This window comes from Lissotriton vulgaris, chromosome 8 (genome assembly GCF_964263255.1).
Source record: "Lissotriton vulgaris chromosome 8, aLisVul1.2, whole genome shotgun sequence".
Taxonomy (NCBI): Eukaryota; Metazoa; Chordata; class Amphibia; order Caudata; family Salamandridae; genus Lissotriton; species Lissotriton vulgaris.
In genome coordinates, this window is record NC_141696.1 from 1,236,026,969 (window position 1) to 1,236,046,020 (window position 19,052).

The 19,052-nt window shown below is 42.8% G+C and overlaps 1 protein-coding gene across 2 annotated transcripts in view; it reads right to left on the bottom strand.

Moving 5' to 3' along the window:
* Positions 1 to 19,052, bottom strand: part of B3GLCT (beta 3-glucosyltransferase) — a 1,059,223-nt gene that overhangs the window by 466,254 nt on the left and 573,917 nt on the right. For both annotated transcript variants that reach the window (XM_086935136.1, XM_086935137.1), the window contains exon 8: positions 12,635 to 12,698. In XM_086935136.1, coding sequence (XP_086791262.1) covers positions 12,635 to 12,698 — 64 coding nt within the window. The remainder of the gene's footprint in view (positions 1 to 12,634; positions 12,699 to 19,052) is intronic.

The following is a 19,052-nucleotide window of genomic DNA, read 5'->3' on the forward strand; positions in this document are numbered from 1 at the left end:
TGCACATCAGTCACTTACACACTTATAGAGAGACTATTTCCACCAGGAAAACGTATTTATTCATGCAACAAGCTGTATGTCTCAAGTCAGGAATTTCTACCAAATATTTGACCTAGGCTTGTTCCCTCTGCCCTAACAGACGACTGGGGCGGGGCAGCGGCATAGTTAGACCTACTGCCACCCCAGGCAGCCCTAAGTTTGCTGTACAGTGCAGGTAAGGTGGGAGGGGGGTGTGTCAGCCGATGGCCGACTTGTTCCGGGGGGAGGGGTGCTGCAGCCGACAGAAGGGGGGATGGTGGGAGTCGACAGACATGAATTGCCCACCACCTTAATATTCATGTCTTTTTAATTGATTAAGAGGCCCAAACAGTAGCTGTTTGGCTACAGGTCATTTAAGACTATCATGTGAGAAATTGCTATCGCTGCTAGGATTTCCTGTTCCTGCTCATGTACATTTACACTTAACAGAAATTAGCAAGGTGGAGGCACAATACATTTTTTCACCAAATGTTAGTCAGGGAGCTGCAATTACACAATGGTGGGCGATATCAGCAAAGTAATTTCTGCCATGGAGATGTAATTTGTCATTTTTTCTTGAATGCAGAGAATGTCAAAGCATGGCCACTTATGGATTGTTAATAAAAGGACACCCAATGGTCTTAAACTTCAAACAATGGACATCAATCTGAGTAGGAGTTCCTCTGCCAGGCTTTGCTGACATGGTTATTTGAAAAAAGAGTAAATTGCCCCTGACTAAATGTATGAAGAGGAGTTGGGAGCAATCATTAATCAATCTTACAAAGAGGAATAGCCAGTGATTTTGCAATTTTACAAGAAGTTGAATGGGTGGCATATGTTTCAGTCCCCCACAAAATCACACTGTAATATATAATGACCCTGAGTGAGATATGCAAAATAGGAACAGGGAGTATAAAGAAAACTGAGAATTCATGAGTTTGAAAAAAGGGGAAAAGATTGGAGGGCATTTATGTGCTGCCCAAAATTTAGAGTGCATGAAATACCCTCACATTTAAAAAATGTCTTTCTACAAACTGAGAGACAAAAGATCGGCTGATCTAACCGAAGAGGTAAAGAGGCTAGATATAACGGTAATATCTTTATTCACAAAACACTGGCAAAGCCAGCATGTCTGACTTTGATGCGGCAATGCTAGAAGAGGCGCATGGACTCAGAAACTGTGCTCACATACATGTCATGCACTAATGCGATTTATCACATTAATACCTTCCCTACGGCCTCTGCCAATGTTGCAGAGAAAATGAAGCAAAATATGGTTGTTTCCTGTGTAGAACTCACATAGGAGAGAAAGAATTAAACGTCAAAGTGTGATGACTGCATTTACTTTCCAGATAAAAGAGTTGGTCATGCATTTCAACGGAAGCACTTACATGAAGACAGATGGAAGGATCAAACAGTTTAATGTAACTGGGATACGTTTTAGGTGTTGGGATGGCTTGTTTCCTTTCTTCCATAGGATGATTCTACTATTTCTACCAAATGACACTAATAAGTAACTTTTGCTTGAATTAAATGTCCATATAAATTATTTTCAAAACAATTTGGATGTAACATCAGACTCATGCCGATTAAACAGCTCTAATGCTACCATAGCTCTTTAGAGTTTGAAAGGGTCCCATTGGAAAAGCAACGGAGGAGCTAATGAAAAGGATGAAGAAAAATACAAATCTCGGAATAGAAGTTTTCAATACAATTTTGTCTGGATAACCCCCACACTACATGATAAAAATATGGTAAGAAGACCTGCTTCCAGATATACTGTCGAGCTCAAATTTAGGGCTGACATGACATACAACATCATTTTTTCACCTAACAAAAAGAAGGTTGGGGAGGTGGGTGGGGTGTGGGGGGGAGTAGGTGCTGTTAGAGATGTAATTTGTTTCCACCAATGTAACATTAGAATAAAAATTATAATAAACTCATAATAAGAGACAGCTCTACGTCACTGCATCACTGGCAACAATATCACTGGTGTGTGTGAGTGTGTGTATTTATGTGTGTGTTTGTCTCTGCATGGGTATCTGCGTGTGTGTATACAGTAAAAAAAACAGAGATTGAAGTGATGGGTTGTATGACATTACAACGCATGCTTTTACTACGCATGCCTTTACATCGCAAGTTTTACAACGCATGCTGTTACAACGCATAGTGTTGAGGGGTGCTGGATAGTGAATATTTTAATTTACTATTCCAACTCCAGTCCCCATGGATAGTTGGGAAGGTGCTGGATAGTAAATTAAATCTTTTCCCTATCCTAGAGCGCCCCCCCAGCGCAATGCGTTGTAATGACATGCGTTGTAAAACTTGCGATGTTCCCCAAGTGATGTTATAGTTAGAAGGTAATGTCAGTTAAAACATAACACACAATATTCTATCCATAACCACACTCCAACATAATTTTAAAATACACACATGGCAATGCACAACAATTATGGTCACAAGAATATTTCAAATATAGCATTTTTATTCCAATCAGCTGTGTAGTGACAGTTAGGACCCAGTTACCATACGAAATGCATTTTTTGGCTTGCTAATAATTCTGGCACCATTTTACACATTTTCAACAAACATCCCCCCAAAAAACATTGATCTACCTCAGCTCCTTTCTGGAAAATTACAGGGTGATCTCCCAAGCGGGTACTGACAAAAAAGGGGTGGAGTAAATTTCAGACACTACAACCAAAATGGGTGAATGGAATGACACCAAATTTGGCAGAAAGCTAGATTTGCACACAGATATTGTGCTTTTTGTGAATGATGAACATCTGTTCACTAAAGATCTTAATGTTTAAAATGTATAGATATCTGGACTGCTGGTCTCCAGATATGCTCTGACTAGCCAATCTAAAGGGGACAAGTCATTCTTTTTTTCTAAAATTTTTAAGGGGACAAGTCATTCTTAATTTGTTGGTCACAACAATCTGTTGTGGCATCAATTACAGGACACTGGGTCCTGAAAATGTATTTTAAAAAAATATGTAAGGGGTAGGATGAGCACACCTTAACTTCAAATGTCACGTGTGGGGAGTCCCAAAGACACCCCTTTGACTTGTATTAGCTGGTCACAACACGGACAACATGCCATGAGAGCCATTACAGGACTCTCTTTGACCATGTTTCCAACGGAAATGCACTGCTCTGAATGACAAGTTCTGAAGGTCAGAAAAAGGAGCACATTTTTGACAGTGCTACAACCAAAAAAGGTGAATGGAATGACACCAAATTTGGCTGGAAAGCTTGATGTTTACCCAGAAAGTGTGTTTTTGTGATTTAGCGTAATTCCCTTCGGTAGTGTTTGAGAAATTAAGGTTCCAAATGTATTTATATTTGGACTGTTGGTTTTCAGATATGCTCCGATTGGCCAATTTTAAACAGACTTGTCATTCTTGATTGGCTCATGACACCCTGCGCAATGTGCTTTGGCAGCCATTACAGCACTCTGCACACAGTCCACTTTGAAATGGATTGTAGTGAATGGTAGGTTTTGAAAGTCAGAAAAAGGAGCACAAATAAAGGGTGATAACAGATTGGAATCACATAATAAACCATTTGTTGGTGATACCATATTAACTTTAGGAATTGTGATGTATTCAAAGGGGAGTTTAATTTGTTTAAAATGCTGATCCTCTGAGATTTGATGACCCATGTCTGATAGATCACTGTTTTCTCTCAATATTTTCTCACAGGAGTACAGAAGGCGCCACAGAATCTAAAATGAGAGCATATTTCCTGTAAATTCACACTATCTCCCTGAGCCATGTGACAATAAAGTCTGACAAAATGAGTAAAACATATTTCCAAAAGAAGCAGAAGCCTGTCACCTGATTTCCCAGGGTTCTACCCTAGCCTTCATAGTATTCTGATGAAAAACTATAGTGCTAACATTCTTACTTATGACAAAAGCGTGGCAGACCTGAACTCATCTTGATTGAATCAAAGCTGTAAAACATTTCCTTTAGAAATTAACAAAATAAAGGCGGGTGTTTTGTCATATAAATTATAGTTAGTGTGGTAAAAAGCAAAATTAGTACACATTTTTCAATGAGTGCTCAAATATCTTCCTCATCCATTTCAGTCAACATTCTGACATACAGAATAACATTTACTTTTATCACCAGTAGCAGCCTGCCAGGTAACTCCATGGTGTCTGCAACACAACTGCAGCTTTACCACAGCGTTCTAATAAGCAACCAGAGTACTAATATCTTGAATTTATGACAAAAGTGTGACCCACCTGAATGCCACCTTGATGGAATAAAAGCAGTTCTATTGAAAGAAGAGCCCAAATGTAGCCCAATGAAACACATCCTTATGTAGCCAAATTAGAAAAGTATGAACAAAGCTCAAGTAAATTCTGCAACAAATAATCAACTGATCAACTAGATAAAAAAACATTAAAAAAAATAGCAACTAGTTTTAAAGCCCTTTACTGCTATTTGACAACTCAGAAAATGTGTCCTAATCTTAGCATTTTAGAAAACTAACCATCCTTTCTATGAGGAAACAGGCCCCTAATTTTGTTCACTTCAAAAGGAAATGCTTCTGGTTTTACAGTTTTGACTCCATCAAGGTGACCTAGGTGTGACACAATTTTTTAATAAATACAGAATGTTAGCATTTTAGTAGAACACTGTGGGGAGGGAGAGAACAGGGGCACAGACTTGGACAATGGAGGACAGGGGTGAGGGAGCAGAAACACCAAGCTGACCACACTGGGCTGATGGGAGGGGCAGTGGCAGCACAACGGACCACAAAGTGCAGGAGGGAGAGGCAATGGCAGAACAATGGCGCATGTAGGGCGGAGCAAAAGCCAACCATGGAGGACAACCAAGAGAGGCTCTGGCAGCATAACAGACCATGGAGGGCAGGAGGGAGGGGCAGTGGCAACAAAACAGACCATAGAGGGGTGCGTGGATTCTGACAACACAGGGCAGGGAGGAGGTGGGTAGGGGTAGCAAGCTAACCATGCAAGGCAGTGGCAAGAGCAGTGGCAGCACAACAGCCAAAAAGGGCTGGAGTGATGATCACAGGGCATGAATTTGTCCCATGGAAAATGGGCAGTGGCAGCCAGCTGACCACGGATAAATGTCTGCAGGAGCAGCAGAACACATCATAGAGGGAGGGAGAGGGCAGGGGCACACACATACACGGAAAACGAAGGGCATGGTGAAAGGGGCTGGGAACGTAAGCTGACCAGACAGGGCTAGCTGGGAGTGTCAGTTAGCTGTCTACAGACGGCTGGTAGATGGGGCGGGGTACACAGATGGTGAATGGAGAGCAGGCAGAAGGGGGACAGGGCAGCAATTTGACAAAGGTGAGCAGTATAGCATTGGAATGGTCAGCATAATGACCTATGGGGCAGGGAGAGAGGCAAGGGCATGCACACTGAGAACAGGGGGTATGGGAGGGAGGCAGGGGCAGCATGTGGACCACAGAAGACAGGAGGGAGTAGCCAAGGGCACACAGACGGAAAGCAGAAGGCAGGCAGGACAAGACCAGTAGGAGGGGTAGCAAGCTGGCCACGAAGGGTAGAAGGTGGGGCCAAGGGCAGCAGATGGAGAACAGAGGACAGAAGGGAAAAAGGGGTGGGGGCAGTGGCAGCAAGCTGGCCATAGATAGAGGGCAGGCTGCAGAGGTTGGCTACTAGTGGGTAGCTGGGCCTGTGCCTACCCCTTTCTGGAAATGTGCACTGAAGAGGTATTGGCTATCATCTCAGCATGACAATTTCTACATATGAGAGACAACAGTGTGCACCAGGTAGTTACCCATGTACATGCACTTAATTAGTCACAGAAGGTGAGCTATCTGTAATTTTATTCTGTATTCAGTAGCGTGTGAAGACCTTCAGGCCCTGGGTATTTAAAGTGAGTAGTCTATCTTTAGAGAGTTTTTGCACAAAATGAACACTGTTCTTAGTAGATATCTTTTAATTATCTGTTGTATATTCCCCATAAGACTAGTCTGTCTGCAAACAGTGTGGTACAGATAAAGTCTCTGCATAGGGTAAACATTGTTTACAGTGGCCACTTTTCTACTCATGTCCGCTTCATTTGTCACAAGAGGTTCAGTGAAGGGTTTCATATAGGCTAAAGGTTGTCCGTAGTAGGGCATTAGTTATGTAACAGGGCTTGAATGCCTGGCGGAAGTTGATTTTCTCTGAACATTTGTATACAGATTGAACACCATGTGTAGTAGGGGTTACCTGTTTACGTATGGCTCAGTTACCCATGAAGTGAATAGTATAGAGTAGATATTGCACATTACAGAAGCTTGTTTCCCCTAAGGGGGTTGTATGTGTAAGGGCATTATTGATGTTTAATACTATTTGGAGCTATTTCATACTTACTTTAATTCCTCTCACGCCATACTCCTTTATATAGTAATGTGGTCTAAAGTAGCTTGGATGATTTCATCAGTGATGTCATCAATGATCTCATTTGAGAGGTCATCAGTAATGTAAAAAATGATATCATAGAACCGGTCATGAATAATTTTAATATGTGAGGTAATAAGCAGCGTATGGCGGAAGCACAAGTTATAGTTATCTATGCTAACTATAAATAGTGAATTTCAGAGGTTCTTGTTAGTTAAAAATGTTACGTTGTCACTGAATTCTTTAACCCAACGATAACGTCGCTTTAACTTTTATTTTTTTCCAGTGGTTTTCCAGTTTTTTTTTTAAATGAATATTATATTTAACATGTAAAGTCAACCCCTCCCCCACCACCGAAGGTGGGTTGGCTGCAGGGCCTGGCCCAAGCTACTACTGCTCCTGGCCCAAGCTACTATTGCTCCCGGGGATCTCATCACCTGGGGCTAAACACATTTATACTAAAGGAAGGGGCGCACTGCTCCCCACCCCGAGTGCAAATGGGCCACAGTGAGCCCTTCCCCTTGGGTCAAACTGTAATTATAGTGGAGGGGGCACGCAGCCCCTCCCCTCTCCAAGCCATAAGAAACTCCTGGACCCCATTACCTAGGGCCATACAGTAATTATAGTGGAAGTGGTTCAAGGCCCCAGCTGCCTCCCAGCAAACTGTGGAAATTGCTCCCATTGGTGGTAGCAGCTGCTTATGCTTGCTCCTGCCGGCCAGGATCAATATGTGTTTCCATTCCCTTCAATAAAGTCTTTGGCCCTGGGGATGATGCCCGGAGCCGCTTCAAGCTAAGGGAGAGGAGCAACATGCACCCTCCCCTTTTTGGGGATGGGGTCCCTGGGGCCCAAATGAGCTTGTGGGGAGCCCCACTCACACCTCCCTCCCCAGATATTGTTTTAGGAAATGGCAGCTGCCTCTTTTGCTTATTTTTATTTTTGCAACGAACCCATGGGACTCCTACAGGATTGTGGCAAAAGCCCCATCAGATGGACCCGGGTAGGGTCCATCTGGTGGGGCAGGGTATTCCTAAGCTGTCCCCTTATAAATAAAAAGAAACATTTCCAGGACAGGGCACTAGGTCCCCTAGTCCTGAAATGGCTGCCAGCGACATTTGTCTTCATGTTGCTGGCAGCCAATCACAATGTTCGCTCCTGCGAATTATCCCAAGGGAGAAAAAGCTCCAAGGGCCAATCAGAATGCTCTATTTAAAAATAAAATGGGTTTGAGGGACTCTCGTGTGTGGTGTGTGTGTGCGTGGTGGGGGGTGTCTCTCTACTTTGAAATTCTTCTTTCAGCCAGGTTTGCGTTCAATCCAGCATGGGCAGCCAACCCCAACTGCATGTGGCTTTCAAAACTAATTGACCTTAAGAAAAAACTAACCAGTGTAAAAAAAAGGGTGTCTTTACTCAGGAAAACTCTCTTAAGCATTATTTCCGAAACTGTGAGTCCCCAGGCAATTTCTTGTTGGCCACGACAGAGAAATCAATAAAAATGCCTTTACATTTTGTATTTATTTTGTAGCATTTGCTGGGATTCAAAGACAGAGGTCAAATGTCATGCTATGTCTTCTAATAAATTGATGCTTACTTTTTTAACGTGGGATTTGTGTCTACTTTTCCTTCTCGGACTGCAAGTGAGAGGAGTTTTTAAAGTGAACTATGTGATAATCTTCTTGGGGTAAGTGGAGTGCCAAAGGAAAGTCTATTGGATGTCATTTTTAACACACTATAAAAAGAAAATCCCTGTAAATTAATTCGACAAATATTTCAGAAATATATCAGCAGATAAGAAAGAAGCAATTAACCACGTTTTTGTAATTCTGAAGAGTGATGGACAAAGATTGTTAATAATATCAAAACAAATCAGTGTGGTGGTACACAAATGATAAATATTCACTGAAACTGGATGTTCACACATTTTCATTGTGCTATATAATTTTATCAATACAGCTGTATGTTTGTGCAAATTTAGTGGTCATGATAATGGAAAATGGGCCTTCTGTGAAAGACAGTGTGCTACTGCACAATGCTTTAGTAATGTATTTGCAATAGTGTGCTCCAAATGCACCACCAGCTACATACTACACTCTTACCACTCTCCTACTGAACACATTCCCGCACTTTGTGTGAAGCTAGGATTTTCCAAACTCCCTATGATTTCAAAACATAGATGTCACAAGCCCCCCTCTGAAAATTGTTCCAGCACCACAAGTGCAAAGGTGCTCATCGATGTTCGGAAGTCCAGTTTTTAAAAAAAACCATACAAGTATTCCCACGCAAGACTGAACCTTTCAGTAATACTTTGCTGCAGTTTTTACTTCACAAAGCCATTTCAACAGAGAACGCGCTCAGTATGCTTAACCATACACAATCATTCTATTTGTGCACAACTTTCACACAACTTGAGAAATATGGATGTGGCCTAACAACAAGTACTGCCAACTTTGAATCTAGGGAATCAACTTTGAGTTCGGTGTTGGTTCTGGGCAATCTCCAGTGCAAAAAACTAAATTAGTCTGACCTTACATGATGTAATCTGGTGGTCATGTAAAGCACTCCAAAACAGTGCTTTGCCAATGGGTAGTTACAGTTAGGACCACTTTTCCATAGTAAAACCATTTTGTGGTTTCCTTATAACTTTGGCGCCTTAGACAAATCTTCATGAAACTTTAAGAAAAAAAAAGTCTCATCTGTCTTAGCTTACTGGAAAGGTTCGCAGTAATCTGTCAAGCAATGGAATGGAAAAAATTGGGGGTCCTAAAACACGTTTTTCTCATTCATTTTTCAAATGGAAATTCAGACACAGCTACAGCCCAAGCCATGAACAGAATTACACCAAATTTGACAGAAAGCTAGATCTTCATCCTGAAAACTTGCTTTTTGTGATTTGGTATAATTCTGTTCAGTAGCTTTTGAGAAATAAAGGTTTAAAAAATATTGATATCTAGAGTAGGGCAGGATGCGCTGAGCCGACTCTTGAGACACGATCTGATTGGCTGCCACTACATCAACACTGATGTGGTAGCAGCCATCTTAGACTCAGGACTGAGTTCCGAGTCCTAGGAAAAATAATTTTAAAAAGTTATAAGGGGGCAGGGTAGGGATACGCTGCACCTCTAGGCATAGGGAGTTGCCAGGGACCCCAGAGCCAAATATATCATTAAAAGAAATGTTGACATCTCTGGGGGGTGCCCCCCACTCCCTGAACCTCTACCGGCAATGGAGACCCATTCCTTGGGGCTGAATTTTAATAAAAGGGGCATGCAGCCCTCCTCCACAAGCCTCTACCAGCCCCGGGAAGTCGATACCCCTGGAGCCGGCTTCTTCGTTGTGTCCTGGGTATGCCACCCCAGGACACCATTCTCTGCCCTTAAGAGCACGGGCAATAATAGCTTGTCTGCTCCCACCCGCAGGAAACGGCAAACATGTTCCTGGAAACAATTTTTTTTTCCTCTAACCATGATCCTGTGGACTGGGAAAGAGACATTGCTTCCGTTCAGCTGAAGCAGAGAAAAAAGCTCCTCCATTGGGCAGGAGCAATGCCACCTCCCACTACACCTAGGCTGGGTGCATGCAGGAGGGTGTTGTATGCTGTGGGTGCCCCAGGTGGTCACTGGGACACTCACATTAGACCCCGGGAGATGTGTTCCCCGTGGCTTGTCAAGGCTCAGGGAAGGGTCGAGAGCCCCTCCCCTTAAAATTCAAATATGGCCCTGGGGGATAGGGAACTGTAAAGGCTCAGGAAGGGGGTCATATGCCCCTTTACCTTAAAAATAAATGCGGCCCTGGAGATGAGGGCCCCAGGGATGTAAAGACCCTGCCTGGCTGGGGGATGCACTACCCCTCCTCTTAAAGAAAAGAAAATGTTCCGGGGTACACAGTTCCTGGGGCCTGTAAAACCTCGGGGAGGGGACTGCATGCCCCCTTCCCAATAAACAAACTATAACATTTAAAAAAAAGAATATCTGGCTTACGTCGGCAACCAAGATGGATGGTGGTAGGGGAGCCATCGTGACCACAGAAGGCCTGGGGTTCCGCCCGCAGCCCCAACAAAAAATAAGTATCTGGGTGTTCCGCATGGGCAAAATACAAATACAAAAATGAATAATACATGCATAGCAGGAGGTTCTCATTTATTATTCACTGCTCCGTGAAGGAGCACCCATAAGGCCCTGCAAGGGCTATTTAAACTTTTTTGGGGGAGGTTGGTGATGTCTATAGAAGGGGCAGGGACACCACAAAGTATTTCTTTAAATCTTGTGGGGCTGCAACACCCCAGCATCCTTTAAAAAAAAATATAGTATATATCCTGGGTCATTAAATACCAGGAGAGCTTACCATGTTTTTATAAAGCGCTCCTAGCTGCAGTGCTATGGTCTTCGGCTGGAGTGCAGACACCCCTTGTAGTGGGTTCTAGTGCTGCACTTTGCAGTTTGAAAAATGTTTTTAAAAAGACTCAAAGACATGTTGGTGTTTTTGTTCGGAGATAAGATTCATAAATATTTTTACCACAATCACTTTTATTAAACATTGCACTGGCTGAATTACCGAAATATGACTTTCATTCTATTTACATGCCAGGCCCTGCGTCCAACCCTCGTAGGTATTTTTGAGCCCACAAAATGCAATCATAAAAACAGCCAGCTGAAGAGCATAGAACTTCAGCTAGGACTGCTTTAACAAAATATGGCAAGTTCTCCCTGTGTCATGGATTTAATGACTCAAGAGACTTACTTTTTTTTTTCTTTAATGCTTGGTGGCCCTTATAGAGACACCTCCAAGCAAAAAAGCAACAACAACAAAAAAATGTGATAGTCCTCGCAAAGCATTATAGCGCGCTCCTTCATGCAGCAGTGAATAATAAAAAGGCAGCTCCTGCTGCTCATTTAATATTCATTTTTTACTTTTTAAATTATTTTTGGGTATGTCCCAGTGCCCAGCTGGGATACCCACATACTTTATATATGTTGGAGGCCATGGGGGAGACCCTCGGCCCGTCTGGATCCCCTTGCAAGAACTGGCCATTTTTATGCCCTGGTGCCCGCACAATGCTGGGGGCCATGTTGTGATCTCTAAGTTTCCTGCAGCCCTAGCCAGCTCCCCAAAGAGCACCATATTGGGTGCTAGCGGGAGCCATTACCTTTCCTTTCCAGGAGCAAAGTTAAATTCCCTGCCCGGGAGAGTGCGGGTAGAGTATGCCTGAGTAGGGAACCAGTGTGTTTTGGGGGAAGGCTCCCCGGGACATTGTGAAGTATTCCATCTCAGGAAATGGATACCGGATTGAGGAGGAGGTTTTTGAAGAAATGTGGCCACATGCCCACTCCCTTTATTCAATATTTGACCCTGGGATGTTGTCCTCTGGGCTCAAAAGGGGACCAGGGACGTGCGCCACAGGCCCCTCTCTTATTTAATATTAGGCACAGGGGGATGGGCCAACAGACGCTCGAGGTGGGCAGCCACACACCTCCCCCGTTTTTTTTTTTACAAACCTGCCCGAGGGAATGGAGTCCCCGGAACCCACTAGAGACTCGGGAAGAGGGGCCCCACTCATGTACCCAAATAGTTTACAATAATGGCCCAATAACCCCATGGCCCTGGGAAACCCAAAGGGTCATGATAATTAAAATGTATAACAAAGCTGGACAGTGTTTTCTTTTTGCCACAGTCCATCTGGGGTTCCATGGGATTGCAGCAAAAACAAACATTTTTAAAAGGAAATGTTGGTCTTGGAGCAGGGGGCTACACTACCCTGACTCCTTATATATCTTTTTTTTAAACAACCTCAGGACAGGAAGTCCCCAAGTCCTATAATGGCTGCTGAAACATTTTTTAACATTTTTAAGGCCAGCCAATCAGAGCACTCACTCCTGCAGAAGCCTTACTTATATACATCTGTGGGGCTCCTGCAACTTCCAACCATAAATGGGGCCATATATTACTTCTGTACTGTTCACATGTGCCTCAAACTGAAACCCTGTTTAACCAATAGGGCCTAGGCATGATGCTTCAACATTTTAACAGTACAGAATGTTGAAATGCCCGTATCCATAAATGCGCATTGCAGTATGCAAAATAGGAGGTTGCAATCTTAAAATGTAGAAAATAAAATACTGTCAAGCGCCATGCAATAATCAGTGTATTCTAAAGTAAAAGTTTGTAGTGACTGTGGTAGTCTGGCAAAACTTTAAATTGCAACTTTCATAGCCCCCCTTCTCTTACCTCATGCTTCAAGTCAATGGTGAAATCAGATTTAAGTGGTTCATCTTCCAGAAGGCTAGCAAGCCTATAAAATAATAAACAAATGAGACATCTGAGTTTACCATACTGTTGCAGCCATCACACAACGAGGGGACACATCGGACAGGTTATGGGTGAGGTTTCTCAAAACTATATTTTTAAGTCATACTTTGAGTCCACTGAGGAGCCTTAAAAGCGTTAGTTGTAAAATTTCACATTACACAGACAAAGAACAATACAACCAAATATAAAACAGAGCTTTACACCCACACTTCTTTTATAGACACCTTAAAGAAATAGTCAAATGTATAGGAAAACACTTTTGTTTGATTACATTTGTAACTTGAAACAAAGCCCATCGATTTTGTACATTTTAAACAATTCTTTAGAATATGCAGAGATTAACCAAAAACGTTAAACTCAATACAGAAAAAGTGCAAGTGGTAGCACATAAAGACTGTGGGGGAAATAATTAGGGGTGGGCAATATTTTCCGTTCCGCCAGCAGAATTGGCAGAATTTTGGTGGCTCGCTGGCATGCAACGTGGAGTTCCAGCCAAACTGGTTACGCGGTTCGAGGATGGTAAGTTGGCAAGCGTAAGCCAGATCTGGTATCCCTAACGGATTTCTGTGTGCTAGGAGGACATCTGGCAAAATTCAACTCAAACAGCACCAAAATCAACTCAAGAAGCAGAGCCCTCTGGTGCGCTGCGTAGTACCGTTAATACCGATTGTTCCGAGCAGAACACACTTCCAGCACTAAATCACAGTGAAAGCAGCGCAATGTGCCTATTTACGCTTGTTGGCGGAACTCCGCTGGATCGCACTACATTTTTTATGTAACTCAGAATTACGCGGAGTCAAATTCCGTGAGTTCCACCCACCCCTAGAATAAATATCCACTAAAATATGAGGCTTGTTGTTGGGAGAGAGGTCGCCTTTCATTGTTACACTAATTTTTCCATTGAATTACAAAGAATTGCAAACATTCTGCTGTGACCAGCCAAGCTATTCATCCGGTGTGCTGCACTTCAATGAAAGTATTAAGGTAGACCAGCCCCTAAAGCCAGAAAACTCCCTATAATATTGAGAGATTCAGAGATGTGGGAATGAAATGTAAAGAAGTGTTCCTCAAGATCTTTAAATAGCGCCCACCTCCTGCCCCCCCCCCCTCCCTCCCTCTCAAGGGATTCACCCCTAAATCACGGTCAATGCTGTGAGTTTTGTGGAGTAAATAATAAACAACATCCATCTAATTTATTTTTACACTATGGAATTTAGATGACTCATTTATGGCGAAAACAGTGCAATAATTTCATCTACATTCAGCTAGTCTAGCCAATGATAGGCCAGTATCATGACTAGACTAGTGTAATCTAGATGCTATTATTAGTATTTCAAAAACCGTAAATTGAGGCAACCTGTACCACTGCAAAATCCTCTTATATGCAGATGGCATTATGCTTACTTTGACAGCACCAGCCCTTATGGCCTTGCTAGATAGAGTCCTCTTCCAGTTTCTCCAGATACACTAATAATTGGCCTAAATGTGGGCTGTTCCCAATGTCACCTACAATCACTGTAGCGGCACTTGAAGGACACAATTTCAAATGGATTAGCCACAATGCTAAATACCTTGGTGCATCACTAAACTCAGCTTTGATTGACATGGTCCCCAATAACAACCACTCTAATCCAACAAATTACATTTTACTTTAATAGGTCAATTACTTTTCTGAAGTCCAAGTGAGTAAAATGGAGTTAGCTACCCCATTTAATTGGACTTTATGTAGGCCCCGTCTTTTGGTCTCTCCTCACATACTATGTAAAATTGACTCTGTCATTAGAATCTTTCTTCTGGAGAGGGGACAAGGATGGGGGGGGGTGAGACCTTCAAAGTGATATGCTAACACTACAGCAGGTGGGTTCTGATGTCGAACACAGAAACATACCACATGGTCCAGCAATTGGCTCAACTATCTTATATTATGAATAAGACCACATATCCCTCTTCTACTTGACCAAGGTAGAGCTAACTATTTTGACAGAGCATTTTTGAGATGGAAGACATATATGTGCCCAAATATCCTTTATCAAGCTCGCTCAATCCCATGATCTGATCTTTACTGGCATCTTGAATATCCAATAATAGATCCATGAAGACAGATCTTCACCTATACTCCAAAGCTTCGTTTTACCATTACTTGAAAGTGAAATAAGGTGGATGCCCTATATCTTGAAGAGAACAGGCTGACAAATGTCTTATGATCATAGATTCAACGCCCTTGAATGGTGCTTTTCTCACTTTTGAGGAACTGATCCTTGAATGTAGAACAGATGAAGGCCAATGTTGGTGCTTCCAACAAGTGACCCATTACCTATCACCAGTCCTAGGTACACCATTGCTGCCATTACCCATTTCTCCCATATATTCATATTTCAAGATGTGGTGGTCCCAGAAGTCTGCAATGTTGGAACTTTGCAATACAGAAATCACAGAGTTATATTCTATCCATGCACTACGAAGGATCAGAAACAGATGGCAACTAACCTTTCATTTGAATATTCGGAAGATGAAAGGTTCTCCCCAAAAAGACACAAGATCGAGGATTACATGAATCTGACTCAATTTCACATTTTACAAAATACTTGTCACTATATTTTGGAATGCTGTCTGGGACACACTTCTACATACAGTTTTACACATTTTACACCATCAAGCACACAGCACGGAGTCTGCCCTCACGGTTGTGATTAACAATATCCGCCTGGAGGTCGACAAGGGACATTCTACTCTGCTGGTGCTGTTAGATCTCACAGCAGCTTTTGACACCCTGTCCGCGTCAATTCTGATCTCCAGGCTTAAGGATATTGGGGTAGAGGGCACCGCTCTCAGTCTACTCTCCTCCTTTCTACATCTTAGGGAGCAGAGAGTTAAGTTGGGCAATTTCCTCTCCGCCTCTCAAGAAGTGCAATGTGGGGTACCACAGGGCTCTTCATTGAGCCCTTTGTTATTTAACATCTACATCTACGTTACCCCACTTGCTAGGGAGGTGAGATCCTTCGGCCTTGAAGTACTATCGTACGCCGACGATACACAGATCCTGGTCTCTATCACCCAGTCGGCAAGCGATTCAGCTCACAAGTTTAGAGCATGTATGGAGGCAGTCTCCAAATGGATGGTGCGAAATTTCTTAAAATTTAATAGGGATAAAACCGAGATCATGGTCTTTGGTGGTAGTCGGGACCTATGGTCAAAGGACTGGTGGCCTCCTTCCCTGGGAGAATGCCCTCTTCCCTCCCTCTCCGCCAGGAACCTTGGAGTTCTGATTGATCCCGCTCTATCATTTGACGCTCAGGTAAACAGAACGGTGTCCACCTGCTGTGCCATCATAAGAGCGTTGAGGAAGATTGCTCCCTATCTATCCCAAGCAGCCCGGAAACAAGCAACAGTTGCTTTGGTCTCATCGAGGCTAGATTATTGTAATGCCCTTTATAGTGGCATTAACAAGAGCTCCATCCACCGTCTTCAGATGGTGCAGAACGCTGCGGCCAGGATGGTCTTGAACCTTCCTAGGCTAGCCTCGGCAACTCTGGCCAGAAGGGATCTTCACTGGCTTCCGATTCCCTCTAGGATCTCTTTCAAGATTCTGTGTCTGGCTCATGGTGCTGTCCATAGCTCAGGCTCAGAGGGAATCAGGTCCCTTCTGTGTGTTTATACTCCCAGAAGAATCCTTCGTTCAGCATCTAAGAATTTGCTCTCGGTCCCCATAGTTGTGAAGGCAAAATGGAGTGGTAGAGCTTTTTCCACCATAGCTCCAAAACTTTGGAACTCTCTCCCTCCTGAACTCTCCAGTCAGGCCTCCCTATTGATCTTTAGGAAATGCCTAAAGACCTGGCTTTTCTCTCAGGCTTACTAGAGGCCGTGCTTCTGGTGGTCATAGTGGTCTTCACTTGGTAGTTTGGACTTTCTGTTTGTTTGTTATCGCGCCTTGATGCCCTCTGGGGCTAAGTTTGCGCGTTATAAAACTCCTTTCATTCATTCATGACATTGGTACTGATGCATGACTTCTATTATATACCAGACATACCCTCCTTATTGAAAAGGTGGATGGCTACCTAACTGGCAATGGCCAGGTTCTTTGTCCTTCACCACTGGAAATACTGAATACCATGCAAACATGAGGAATGGCCAAGTAGGAAAGGGAAATATGATAATGCAACTTGCAGACTATGTGGATATCACAAGGAGCCTCGTGATGTGTGTCTGTCCTGCAGTTAGCGAAGCAAGAAAAATGCTCTTAAAAACCATCTTAAAAGAACTTAATATATGTACCTGCAGGCAGACTGTTACCTGTTGGGCAGGGGGGTCATCAAACATTTTATTCTGTAGAGGGGTAAAGCTTTTAACCATGATTGACTCACTCTTAAAAAAGCGGACATTGAATCAGGGAATATGGTTTTAAGGAGTTGGAAAATCTTGTATTTAACCAGACACCATGATGCACTTTATCGTACACACGGTTATTTAATGAGTAGAACAATTTTCTTCTTTTGTATACTTAATGATGTATTTTTTGTGAAATTGTTTTTTAACATACATTGTAGCACATTTTTAAAAAGAGTTATATTTTACGGTTGTAAAAAACCAAATAAAGAAATGTATTTCCGGCTAGTACTGCTTATTTGATTTGCCTCATGCAACAGACCGTTCTAGAGATAACATGACTCCTTAGAAATCTGTGGCCCAGTTACTTACTTCTAGATAATATTTGGATGACAACCATATTGCCGAACTCACTCACAGATTTTTACAGGATGCACCCTAATCCTACTGATTAGGGTGATTTGAGTTAATTAAAGATAGAAGGAACGTGTTACATCACTATTTTATAATCCTATTGAACCACGATTATTGCAACACTCTGGACTATTAACCCTTGATTACTTTCCTATCTTCTAACCACCTTCTTTTCATTTCCACTATATTGCAATTGTTTTCTATGGTTTATGTGCACCTGGATGCCAATTATGATTGGGTTAATCTGAAAAATGAGAGCAATGGTACTGATTGTTCCAAATGTGCTGTATGGAACAACATGTACTCACGTTTCTAGACATTATATAGATAAGTATATGCATATTAAAAATTCCAATAAAAAATTATTTCAACAAAAAAATGTTCTCTCCAGATTTGTATTGAACTTCTGCTTTCCTCCTTTTTAATATGGACTACTGACCCAGAGTGCAAGAGGGTAAATGCGTTGCCTTTGAAGCCTGCCTAACCCTCTGGAGTATCCCTCCTGAGGGTGGAGATTTCATAAAGTTCTGAAACACAGTATGCAGTTGCAACTTTATTGAACAAGTTAGAACATAACTAAACCTGGAAGCGAGTACCTGTAACCGTGGAAAATGGAGTTGAATCTGAGAAGTCAGTCAGAGTTGTTCTAATACCAATGCTACTTTGACAAGAAGGAAACGTCAAAAAAGTTGGACTTCAGGAACAAAAAACGACTTCTGGACTGGAGGAAACCTGCCAAATCTCCACACAAAAAAACATTCAACCTAGGTTCCTCTGTCTTTGTTCCCACTCTGAATTTTGCCGCAATACTTTCACTCTGCTGATGCAACCTGGTCGATCACTAACTGGCAAACTCCACCAAAGAATTCCAACCTCTAGAAAGCTCTGAAATCTATTATCTGAGTTAGTTCAATGATGAGTACTCCGAAGTGGGATTGTGAAACAGGAGCCCATATTACTATTGATGCCCGGGCTGCTGGCGCAAGTCGCCTCTTAGTTCCCATTCTGAATAGTTACCAAATAAAGAGACGGGCGCTGGGAGCAGGAATCACAAGAACAGGATTTATTACTCATGAGGAGAGCCTGTCATTTCGGACACGAAACACAGTGTCTTTCGGGAGGTGCTCTAACAAGTGTTCTGAGACATCGCCTTTTATACCTTACAAGACACTCCTTATTACAATAATGACATTGTGAAACAAGGAAAAGACATTCCCGTAATCCTCGTGTCAATCCCACCCCACATATATCCACAATAGAGACCCTTGACCTGCCGATAAGAGGAGGGGGTAATCACACAGCTGAGTGTTCCGCCGATTTTTAGGATATGTGCGCCTGATCGTAGCCCAGGGGGTGGGGAGGCCAGGATCAATAGTGGGTCCTTTGAAGAGGAGTGACTCCATACAATAAGGGGCAGTAAACAGTATCTCCTGGCTTAGGCGATGACCTCGGACATGTGTGGACAGTCAATCGCGGAGGGAGGGTTTACCAACAGAGGGGTTATTCATGAAAGGAAGGGAGGTGTTGTTCAGGCGCGGCCGTGACTCCCTAGGACAGAGTCGCACAGAGAGAGAGAGAGGTCTTATTGACTTGTGCATGA